The following is a 13,145-nucleotide window of genomic DNA, read 5'->3' on the forward strand; positions in this document are numbered from 1 at the left end:
ATGAGACGATGATGACATTGTTGTGTGTTTTAGTGGAAGTCTTTTGATATAGAATGGGACCCCCCCTATACATGCGCCCTACGATTGTTTGGGGGATGGAGATAGCAGTTAAGGATTTGATCCTTGACAAAGAGATTTGAACTGATAAAGATATCATCATCATTGCAAATTTGTTTACTTTTTGGAATTTAAAGCTTATAAGTTCTGCATAAACAATCATAATTATTTGTAGCTTCGACACGAATGTAAAAAAAAAAATATGTGAGTACAAATTAGGGGAAGTAATAAATTAATGGGGGCAAATAGGAGCAAATTCAGATCTAAAAACTATACCAAAAACGACTAGAATGGTATGGTTCTGATCGATTTAACGATGAAAAATATTTCTAAATAGTTGAATGAAAGAGAGGGGGAAAATTCATATAGCATGCCCCCAAAATTTTTATATAAGGATATCGTCGTCGTTGTTTGTACAACTATAGTTTGTTAATGAGTAAAACGATATGGATAAAGTGGCGTTACAAAAGCATGAAGTGGTATTTATATCTTAGATAGAAGTAAGCAATTATGATTTAGGGGGTAGTATTTCACCGTGAAAATTAAAAGGAAAAAAAGAAAAAAAAAATCCACAAAAACATTTGGGAAACTGCATTGATCCTCGTGTCGGCCTACATACCCTAACTATACTCCCAAGATATCGATCGGCGGTGACATGATATTTGAAGTGGAGATGCACTTGAGAGTTGCATTTCCTTTCTTTGGAAAGTGGTAGGCCACAAATGATATCAATGTATTTATTCTACAAGGTAATGGAAATACACCAAAACTCAATGATAAGAAAACAGACCAGAGCTCATAGTGGTCGGGGGCGGTTTGAGAGAGATTTTCCAAATTGCAATAAATTAGAATTTCACAACCAAGATATTTTTTAAACAACTAGTCAACTTGCCACCTTAGCTCTCTAGAGGAGAAACTGAAAACTCAACAAGACATGTCATATGCCAACAGGTTAACTCCTTAATGTGCACATGGACATATAGTGAGGTTCTCTCTCACACATCAGGCTGCTGCTTCTTCACAAATTCCTCTCTCCGCTGAGAAATTCTTCAATTTGGTGGCATTGAGGGACTCTGATTTGGGACTAATCGAAGCCCGTGTTTTGTACATGCAGGAGATCAGTGCACGACGAGAGAATAACCGAGAGAAAAGAGAGAAGAAGATTACTGTCACGGTAACTCTTGGTGGCTCAGCGCTTTCGCTGGTAATTTTGTTCACTCGTATTTACGTGTTGTGGTGGGTGATCTTTTTCTCATAAGAGTTTCCTCGTTTAAAATTGTGTGTTCTCATGTGTGTCTTCATGATTGCTTGCTCTTATATACGTCGTTGATTATCCTATTGTCACTCCTTACAGTTCGAAGGGGATCATATCCCCAAACAATAATATCATTTGTAGTCACCTGTTGGTGAGCTGCTAACAAGGTTACAGATACAGAAATAACGTTATACGTACATACATACATACATACAGAGAGAGTTACAGGAACAGAACTTCATTAGTATCTATAAAGGGTACACCATAGGAATCACACACAGTTCATACAAAGCCCAATCAGAACTTGTAGGCTGAAACAAACATATAGACAAACAACGGCTGAACCAGGACATCGAGTCTAACTCGCTAAGTAAAAGAAGAGGGAGATATTTTACATGAACGATGAAAACACAAATGCGACGGAAATTTGACAGTGTACTTTCCATAAGATAAGTGTAAGTCTATATTTCGCCAAGTGCTTTCTGGATATCCTTCTGCAAGAGAAATTTAACAGATTGATATAAACATCGCCATGAAAATGTGTGCAAGGGTAAAATAAATTACGAAAGCCCGTGAACACAAACCCTCTTGAAATTTATAAATCAAATAAAACCACCGAACGTTCAAAATTGTACTAAACCCGCTGAACTATTGGAGAATCTCAGAAACAACATTATTTGTTGTGTCATGTTCTCCCAATGAATATTCTTCACTCAAAATTTTCATCACAAACTTTGATTTACCATAATTTAAACTTTTTACTCTACTTGCTAACATCGTTTATTAGTTTTTCCAATAGTTCAAAGGGGCTTAAAATAATTTTCAATGTTCAGGGCAGGTTTCGTGCACAACTTCATAAGTTTAATGAGCGTTTGTGAAATTTACCCAAAAAAGGTAAAAAATACCTCAATGGACAGTGGGTTTCTAGTTGGTGCATAACGAGCAATAACTTTGCCATCCTTGTCTACTAAAAACTTAGTGAAGTTCCACTTGATTCTGGACATCATAAACCCAGGTTGGTTTGCTTTGAGGAATTTATATACAGGTGCAGCATCTGGACCATTTACTCGAACCTACAAAAGAGATGTCAAAGAATTAAACACATCCATCACTTCTGCGGAAAGATATTAACAAAGATATAACAGAACTATACTATTCATCACATTTATATTCATAGCTACGTGATCCAATAATAGAAACCCAGAGCTAAATATTTAGATGGGTCATTATTGTATATATTGTGAAGTACATGAAAATGGATCAAATGGACTCCTATATGGCGGTTTCATATGGTTCCCATAAAAGCCAATATATGGAGCCTTAAGCTGGCAAGTCTCCAAGAAATTCAGAAGCCATAAACATCAAAATACACCTTTAAAGCTAGCTTTTGATTACTAGTAAATCTTCAGAAAAACTTAGCTCATTGTGGAAAATATTATGTACATCCACACGCAAAAAATATTATGTACATCAACACAAAAGTAACGAATAATAGCTAATGTGATGCGCGCACACACACACATATATATGAGAACAATGGGCATGCTTTGTACCAAGCACAAAATAAGTGCTTGGTAGTGAGGTGTCTTATTCTCATCCATTTATCTAAAGGAGAGGACGACATTCACATGGGTGCACATGAGTTGGATAATTGAATGAGTGGATGAGAAGCGGCTATCTCACCCCTAAGCACCAAATTTGGTGCTTAGTACCATGCATACTCATTATTCTGATGAAAATAAATTTTCAAAACAAACCATTTTAGAAACTTTAAAAACAAAATCGACAACCTTACAAAATATTTAGCAATTTCGACCTAGTTTCAGTCACATCAATAACATAGGCTAAAACTTGGTCGAAATCGCTATATATTTTGCCACGAACTTCATGGGATTGAGAATCCCGTTTAATGGATAATTAAACTCCATGGTATTCTCAATCCTGTGAAGTTTCTATACCACAAAACTTCACGTTATTCAAAATAACCTGAAGTTTATTGGCTAATACAAACTCCACGAGATTGAAAATCTTGTGGAGTTTTGGCATGTTATTTATCTCTATGGAATTGTTGATCCCATAGAGCTACAGAAAAACTACGGAGAGCACTCGCTCTCTATGAGTTCTTGTCTGCAACTTTACAGGATTGTCGGTCCCATGCAGCTGCAAACAAACAATGGAAAGCAAGCTCTCTGTGAGTTGCTGACTGCAACTCCACAAGATTCGCGATCCTGTGGAGTTGTAGATGCAGATGCAGACAAACCCACAGAGAGCACGCTACTCTCTGAGTTTCTGTCTGCAACTCCAAGGGCTTGACAATTCCGTGGAGTTGAGAATAACTCTGCGAGACTCACAGCACGCTACAACAGACTATGTATACAATCTATCCCAACCCGACTCCTCTCTCTCTCTCTCTCATTGAGGATCTCCCCTAGAGTTTGTGCTCTTGAGATCCTCTGACCCCCTTGGTACACTCTAACAATCACCATTCACCGCCCTCATCACCGCCGACCTCTCTTGGGCAAAAGTTCGTCGGAGTTCATTTTTTGGGTTTAACCTATTTTTGGAAAAAAAAATTAAACTTTTTTGAAGTTTTTTCCATTTTCTTACATATGCTCTCTATTTCATCCCAATAGATTATTTTAGTATAGTTTTTAGATTAATGTTTGGTTTTTGTTGGAAAATTTTGTATGCAAATTTGAAGTAAAATTAGTGAATTTTGTATGCAATTGAAGGAAAAATCGGGAAAATGGTGTAAATACTAGTTTATTGAGTTGATGTTGTGAATTTGGGTTATTGGTGCGTGTTTTTTGAAAAATTACAAAATTGAATTGGCCAAAGTTTTAGATATTATTTTCAATTTATTCAATCAAATTGAATTGGTTTTAAATATTAGTTTATTGAATTGATGTTGAATTTTTTTACTCCTCAAATGTAACAATGAATGATCGATTCTTAATCCTTTGTTCATATAATGGGAATATTAATTATCTCAGAAGTAACACGCCAGTGCATGAAAGAGGGGTAACGAAACCGTTGTTTATGTCCAAATCATGTACATTCGATGGATTGATCAATGGCTTACACAAACTTACATTGATCAATCCACGTGAGTCTCACCTCAATGTAATTTGCAATTATCCCGTAACGGTGAGCAGAACAAGCACCCTTCAAATCTCAAATGACTACAACATAAGTCTCATCTTCATATTGTACGACGAAAAGCATTTTGTGAAATTGTTTAGATTTAGAGTAATTTGGGGGAAGTGGTGACTCATCACAGAGTGTGCTCTTGTATGTTGGAGGACCTTGAAGTTGACTCAACCGGTTTTTTGTCTCCGCAACAAGATATGGATTTGACGCAATCACAACACTTGAACAAGCGTTCGCTTGTAGGGACTTCAAGTGCCTTCGCTGACGATGCTCTCTATCAAGATGTAAGGCCTTCCACCGAAGTGGTGATAAAAGAGGATGCAAGTGTCGATTCTGAGGATGAAGATGAAGAGGACGGCTTACAAATTAACAACATGACATGTTTGACCGATTATAATGAAGGGGACCACCAAATAATTGACGGATGTTATTCTAACAATAAATATATCATATTAGAAAATCCCATGCCCAATGAATTGCATAGAGAGGAATGGATTGATGACTCGACAATGAAAAATGTTCGTATTGGCCCAATTTTAAATGATGATATACAAGGTGATGACTTCGCATTCAAAAATGGTGATATATTTGAAAGCAATGAGAAGTTGGTTCATGCCATTCGTTTATGATCTATCAAAAAAATGTCAATTTTAAGCAGGCGAAAAACAATAGAACAAGCTACAATGTAGTTTGTTTTTATAACAAAGAGGATGATCTAGAAGATGTTGGTGCTTATCACGATGGAAATGCAAAGTATCCGTGAAAGCGTAATTCACGCTTGGGTGTAAAAGTAGACGAAAAATTTAAAATAACACAGTACAACGAACCTTAGCAATCCTCAATTAAAGCTAAATCATAAACATGCATCTGCCTCTTTCATATATCGATTGATTATGCCTAAACTAAAGGAAGATCTCGATCTAAACCCAAAAGATATTCATGCTTTAGTGCAGGAAACGACCAACTTGGATGTGTCATGCAACAAATGTTAGAATGCTTGAAGGAAGGCGACAATAAAAATATTTGGAGATTGGGACAAATCTTATGAGATATTACCACATTATCTTAAATCTTAAAGTACTCAAAAACAAAAATCTTAGGAGGGTACGAAATTTCATTAGAATTGGTTGATGACAGAGATAGACGATTCACGAGGGTATTTTGGGCATTTGTCTCTTCCATTAAGGGATTCAAACATTATTGTCCTATTCTTAGCATTGATGGCACATTTATATGGTAAACATAAAGGCGTATTGCTCGTTGCAACTAGAGTAGACGCAGATGACGATTTATTTTCTCTAACTTCTGCAGTTATTGATATTGAAAATATAGAAAATTGGTCATGGTTTTTTGCATGCATTAGTTTGCATATTCCGAGTGTGCGAGCGAGGATGATTACATTCATATCATATAGCATAAGGGAATTCCAAGTGCATTGGAAAGTGAATTTCCATCATCGCATCACAATCGATATTACTTAACACATATTAGGGACAACTTCAAGAGGAAGCATGGACAAGTGCATCTCCAAAATCTCTTTTAGCAAGCTGGATGTGCAACGGAGAAATTGGTGTATGACCAACTACGGGAGGAAATTAAATCCATTTTGCAAGCTGCGCATAACTGAATCGAGACTAGTTTGGTTTCGAACAATGTTGAAAGGTGAGTCCTATGTGAAGATATCAAAAAACGATTTTGTATGATGATCACAAACGCTTCTGAGAGTTTTAATGGTGTGCTTAGGGGAACTCGTGATTGACAATACAGTAATTGTTGGAAAGACATTTTACAGACTTAAATAGATTCTTCCTTAGACAATGTATGCTTGAAGCAAATATGATATCGGAGTTGGCGCCAAATGTAAAAGGCGCCTTAGCGGATTGTATTGTTTATGCTAGATAATATCATGTTATTAGATTCAATTTAATTGCATGGGAGGTCATTGAGGGATTCTCATATAGAAAAAGTCATTCTTACAAAGTTAATATACTTATAGATCATACTTGTACATGCACTTGTAACAGTTCGCAATTACAATGGCTACTATGCGCCCATGTTGTAGCGGCTAGTTCGCATATAGAGAGGGGTGCGAGGAGATCGCACTATGAATTTACCGCATAGTAGTATTCAAGTTACAACTACCAACATAGAATGAGTGTTTTCATCCATCACATGATAGTCGATATTGAACACATAGTGGGCCACAAATATTACCTCCTAAATATAAGAGATCAACAAGTCGACCTCATTCTGTACAAATTAGAAATACTATGAACAAAGGACGGGAATGAATTAGGAAGAAAAATAGGTATAGTCATCGCTATCAACTGGGCCACAACAAAAAAAATTATCCAACTAAGCTTAGAAGTTGAATCAATGTAATATAAAAAATGTACTTGTTCATTTTGGTGGAATCAATGAAATATAAGAACATACTTGTTTATTTTGATGGAATCACTGTAATATAAAAACGTACTTGTTTATTTTGGTTGAATCAATGTAATATAATAACGTACTTCTTTATTTTGGTTTGACGGTACTTCACATTTATTTTGTTGTATATAGTTTTATTATACTCTTTTATGCTCTTTATTGTAGTCCATTTAACGTATTGTATTTTAATTACAAAGAGATACACTATGAAACATGGACCGATCCAAGGGCATGTACTATATTAGCAAGCCAGTCATCATTCCATACAAATTGGGTTAGGACAGGTAAGAGAAATAAGTATGTATTTTCTATTTTTGCGTGAATTTGAGTGTGTACTCTAAAGGATTTTCTTAATTCATATTAATGTGTAGGAGGTATCCCATACTCAGAATCATTCAGCTTGGGAGATGGAAGATGAGAGAGTATTACAGTTGGTTAGATCAGTTTTCTGGAGTGTTCTTTAGTGCAATGGATTAAGCTTGATTGGGCTCTTATCCATGCTTTGATTGATAGGTGAAAGCCAAAACCAATACCTTTCATATGCACATAAGGGAGTGCACAATTACACTACGAGATGTAGCTAACATACTTGAGCTCCGGATTGATGACCTAGCTGTCACAGGCACTGATGCCCATAGCAATATGTGAGAGGCTTCTAGGGGTGATTCGTCATATAAGGAGTGGTGCGATGAAGCTATCATGACTTCGAGAGACGTTTGTGGGAGATATACATATTAACGCCACAGAGGAGACGATTTAGTACTTTACTCGAGCTTATATATTACACATGCTAGGCACTATGTTATTTCCTAATGCAAGCAAAAATTGTGTACGTGGTCAATGGTTGACCTTTCTTGAGGATTTGGAGTGCGGTACTCTTTCATGGGGTAGTGCGGTATTAGCATACCTCTATAGAGAACTAGCAACGGTATCATTAGTGGGGAATAAGGACTTCAGGGATTGCATGACATTACTACAGGTTTGGTCATAAGAACGCATACATATTGGATGACCAACTTTAAAGACGCATCGTCATCTACAAGGTCGAGAATAGGGGAAGGGGTGAGAGAGGGAGAGGGAGGGGAGGATTGGTAGGATGTATGTGACTTTTTTTTGTATGATATGATGTTTGTTTTGTGATTTTGAAAGTTTTGTGAATATATATGACTGGATAGTGGTCGGATTGATCGAAAAAAATATGTATTTATGTAGTTAGACTTGTGTGTATTTATGTTGTTGGATTTTCGCATCTATGTGGTTGGTTATATTTTCGTACATACATGTGGCTAGATTTTCGTGTATGTGAGTGTGTATGTGTATCAGGTTGTCAAAGATAGACTACGAGAGTGCATATATTGTGAAAGATATGACAGACAACAAGTTTTGTCGAAATGAGTCTGCAACTCCACGCGATTCTCAATCCCGTGGAGTTTGCATTATGAAACAAACTTCACAGAATTCGTAGTCTTATGAAGTTTTGTGCTACAAAAACTCCACAGAACTCACAATCCCCTGGGAGTTTAGTAGTGTACTAAACTATGCAGGATTGAGAATGTCATGGTATTTAATTATCCACTAAACTCCATGGGATTCTCAATCACGTGAAGTTTGTGATAAAATATTTAGCGATTTCGACCCAATTTCAATCCACATTACTGATGTGGCTGAAACTAGGTCGAAATTGCTAAATATTTTGCAAGTAGGTCGATGTTGGTGATTAAGTTTCTAAAATGATCTATTTTAAAAAATTTGTCCTTCTCATATATATGTGTGTGTTTTATGTAACAAGTTGTAGCTAAAGGTGAAAAGTTCAAAACAAGTTAGACACAAATGTAACAATTAATAGCTAACGGTGACAAAATCAACATGAAGGTAACAAATAATAGCTAAAGGACAAAATTATGCTAAAAGTAACAAGTTAGACCCAATTTAACAATTAATAGCCAAAGGTGATAAAATATGTCCACTTACGACATTGTCTCTCCTCTACCTCTCCTTCACCTCTGACAAGTGGCGGTGGAGGGGGCGGGTGACGACAGAGGGAGGGGGGTTTGCGGTGAGAAGGGCGCAGACAATTTTTACAGCTAAATGAACTAGAGTTCTCTTGTAACCTGCTCTAATTTTCAGCCACAAAACTCATTCTGAGCTATGAGGCCCTCATTGCTCCACGTCGTCTAACACAGACCTTGCTCAAAAAATACCAACAACTGAAATGAGCAAAGGTGGCCATCAACAGATCATTATGCCCTCAAAAGAGAATTATCAGCGGTTTGATCCCCTCTACTCCCTCCGCCTCCCCTCCTCCCTATCTTCCCATGACTTTGTCTCCTCCCAATAACTTATTTAAAGTATATTTCCAACTCTACAAACTTCCTCCTCCACTCAACACCGACCCAAACCTCCTCTACTCAAACACAACCAAGCTCCCTAATCAACCAAGCCAACCAATTCTAGTCCCATCGCCGCTGCCACTTGCCAGAATTCTTCTAGAAGCTCAGGTAGATTAGGATTGTTGAATCCAAGGTGGAGGTGGGCGGATCAACTTGGGGATCAGGTTTGGGTTGTGGGAACCGATAAAAGATGAAGAGAAGAGATTAGAATTAGGTTTAAATTGGGAGAGGTGGGGGGGCGGGAGGAGAGGATTTCGATTGGAGAAGTGAAAACTTTTTGGCTGGAGTTATGAGGTTTTTTTCGAAATATAGAATGATGAATGGGTTTTAGAGTGCTTCCGCTTTTTAGGAGATAGGAAGTGGCAAGGATGTTACAAAATGCTCAATAAACTTTTCAAAGTATTTTGGGACCCAATACCTTTTATTTGTATCTTTTATCATTTTGTGTTTATTTTTCAAAGATTTTGTTGTAAACTAGAACTTGAATACATAATACAAAATTAGATTTGAAAAATAATGCGTTGAACTGTTGTAGAAGGAAGCGAGCAAATTGGTCACTTAACTATGTGCGAGTATGGGACCAGCCTTAAATAGTGGCTCGACCAGCTAGTTCAACTGATGGACCGCTACAAGTGCCTCCCATTTTGGATTAGATCGTGGTGGAAATTTCTTTTATTTGATGTAAGTTCGACGTTGTTCTTTTGTTTGAGGTAATTTCTAAATTCTTATGTTTGATTTGAGGTAATAGCAGCGGATTATTATTTTTCCCAATTTTTGTGTAGTTGTTTTGTATGTTTGAATCAATGGATGAGAAGCTTAGAATTGACTTCAGATCATAGGTTTTCCCTTCTCATTCGCTCCTCAAAGGGTCATAGAATGGGTCATTTTGTTTGTGGTTCTTGCTTCCTCCACCATATACTCCACCAAAAGTGAGATGAGGAAACTTTAACCTTTGATCGTCATTTTTCGGACTTCTTTTGAGTTTCTTGTGCTGTTAATGAATGTATTACCTAATTTTGGAGCTATACTGTGAAAAGAAATTGTATGTATGAGTAAATGCAAGAGGTAATATTTTACCTTTGTATGGATCTATGGTAGTTAGCGTCCCATAAGCCATTTTCCATTTAATATGATAACTAATTTGTGGATTATCTTGAAGTTATAATTTGGGGACATGGGTTCCTTTTGTAATTGGTATCCTAATTAAAAAATTTAATGATTCGGTAAGGTGTATAGTTTCAATATTATTCATATTGTTGCAGCTCCAAATGCAGAGCCTTCAAGATTATGATATATGGCGCTCCTGCATCCGGTAAGGGAACCGAAAATGAAATCATCGAAGGTAAGTTAAAACTTCGACTATTTAGTTATTAATTTACTATGTCAATTGCAAACTACCAATTATGCTACTTACTTCCTAATGCCAGGAAAGGTACAACACAAGGTACTTTGATCCTAATTTTACAGCACAGCAACAAAAATCATGACCTACATAGCAATGCTCAACCAAAAGATTGGATGTTACAAGGACTTATTCCAGCACAATATTCAAAATAGTATATCATGACATTAGATTAAATGCAAATTTCATAAGCAAATCGAATTAAAATAAATGTCAAAAAGATTCTATAAAAGATGTGGATTTACTAAGAAGCAACTGCTAGTTCTTTTGCCTTGTCTCATATGTCTATAAGCTGAGCAAGTCTGAGCTTGTAGGCTCTTAGCATGCAGTAAACAATATGATCAATTTTTCACTTGCCATATAATATAGGCTTAATTGCACATAGACCTGTGGTAGCATCCCACCTTGGAACTTACTACCCTTGTAGTTTGACTTTGTCATATAGACCATTTGAGTGAAGTTTTTTTACTCTATTACCATGTGCCAAATGTTGGCAGATATTACTCCTGCATGAAGTGAGTCTGCCTGAGGGTAAAAGAATTCAACAAAAAAAATCATCCAGGGAGTCTATCTGCCAAAAACCAAACAACTGTTGTAACAAGTTCCAAAGTGCGACACTACAAGGCGTCTATATGCAATTAACTATATAATATAAGACCTGGTGTGCCAAAACCTTATTGATAGAATTAACTGTTTCCCAAACCATAAAATTCAAAATTGGAACAATCACAAATGTATCTCATTCTTGCATTATTCTAGAAGTAAGATGTCTCTACCTTTTGGAAGATTGGATATTCTGCCTGGAACCTAGTACAAGCAAATTCTTTCGCCTCCTGACTCGTCCCAGGCTCTTGACTCAGGAATTGATTACAGGGGAAAGCTAAGATCTCAAAATCTAAGTATGATCAAATAAAAGGAAAATCAGCTGCAAGCTCGCATTCCATTATTAAGTTACTTATGCATGACTTTAAACTAAAATTGCTGACAAAAATACTCATAAGCATAAGTAATATATATAGAGAGAGAGAAAAATGGGTATGCTTGGTACCAAACACAAAAAGTTATGCTTGGTAGTGGGGTGTCATAATCCCCTCCACTCATTCAAATGGTTGCATATCCTCATGCACTCCTCAACCCATGTGAATGTGGTCCCCCATTTGAATGAGTGGAGATGATTGTGTCACCTTACTACCAAGCACAAAGCTTAGTACCAAGTATACTCATATTTCTCATATGTATATAAAGAGAGAAATATGGGTATGCTTGGTACCAAGCACAAAAAGTTGTGCTTGATAGTGAGGTGTGATATCTCCCTCCATTCATTCAAATGTAGCAGTAGGACCACATCCACATGGGTAATGAGTGGATGCGGATGTGACACATCACTACTAAGCACAAAATTTGTGCTTGGTACCAAGCATACCCATATTTCTCATATATATATATATACATATATGTATATATACACATATGTATATATATATATATACACATATGTATATATATATATACACATATGTATACATATATATACACATATGAACTTATGAATGATAGATATACTAAAACCCCAAGAACTTTCAGTGTTTTGCAGTAAACCCCTAAAAACTTTCAAAATTGCAATAAACCCAAATAACTTTTGGAAATGCAGAAAACCCCAATAATTGTCCGTGTATTGCAGATATCCCCCATAAATTCCTGTCAAAAAACAACACAAAAAGGCATTATGAAAGTTATTGGGGGTTCAGTGCAATTTACCCGAAAGATATTGGAGGTTTTCTGCAAAAGTTATCGGGGGTTTAGTGCGATTTCGAAACATATTGGGGGTTTAATACAAAACGCTGAAAGTTAGTAGGGATTTAGTGTAATTTACCCACATATAAATCTATGTGAACAGCAACAAAAGGCATCAAGGGTTTAATTTCTTAAAGCTTTTATCAATCCCCAAATTTCAAACCAACAAGGTCCTATTAGCTCTTACATTGGACTAAAAATTTTGAATTTGATATTGCTATATAATAATGCAAGCACTTTTAAAGGGAAAATAAATTCACCTTTGTGCCTATACTTGGCATAGAGCTCAGAAAGCTGGGTGTAATTTGTCTCTGTAAACCCACTAAAAAATACAGGGGGAAAAGTGGTAATTCTGCATTAGAAACTTTAACAGGGGCCAAAAGGTAAAAAATTACAAGAAAACGGAGAAGAAATTCAGACGCGAAGAGATCCAAGATACCATTTTGAAGCGACATTGACGATGAGGAGGACCTTGCCCTTGTACCTCCCAAGATCAACATCTTTTCCGCTGCTATCCTAAACGAAATCACACAAAAATTATCAGAAAGGGGGATTATGAACAAAGTTAAGGGGAGATTTGCAAAAGGTACCTTGACGGTGAATTGGTGGATGGAGGTCTCGATGGGGACGGAGTGAGAGCCGCCCATCTCGTATCTTTATCGGC

The 13,145-nt window shown here is 36.6% G+C and overlaps 1 protein-coding gene across 2 annotated transcripts in view; it reads right to left on the reverse strand.

The window, feature by feature from the left end:
• Nucleotides 1,488-13,145, reverse strand: part of LOC109843125 (probable glutathione peroxidase 4) — an 11,746-nt gene continuing 88 nt past the window's right edge. The window contains exons 1-7 of one of the 2 annotated variants that reach the window (XM_020412056.1): nt 13,072-13,145; nt 12,921-12,997; nt 12,742-12,803; nt 12,344-12,385; nt 11,464-11,582; nt 2,218-2,385; nt 1,488-1,806 (exon numbers count right to left, since the gene is read on the reverse strand). In XM_020412056.1, the coding sequence (XP_020267645.1) occupies nt 1,774-1,806; nt 2,218-2,385; nt 11,464-11,582; nt 12,344-12,385; nt 12,742-12,803; nt 12,921-12,997; nt 13,072-13,128 (558 nt within the window). In that variant the 5' untranslated portion in view covers nt 13,129-13,145 and the 3' untranslated portion in view covers nt 1,488-1,773. The remainder of the gene's footprint in view (nt 1,807-2,217; nt 2,386-11,463; nt 11,583-12,343; nt 12,386-12,741; nt 12,804-12,920; nt 12,998-13,071) is intronic. The other variant, XM_020412057.1, reaches the window with a different exon arrangement.

Source organism: Asparagus officinalis, chromosome 5 (genome assembly GCF_001876935.1).
Source record: "Asparagus officinalis chromosome 5, Aspof.V1, whole genome shotgun sequence".
NCBI classification, from domain to species: Eukaryota; Viridiplantae; Streptophyta; class Magnoliopsida; order Asparagales; family Asparagaceae; genus Asparagus; species Asparagus officinalis.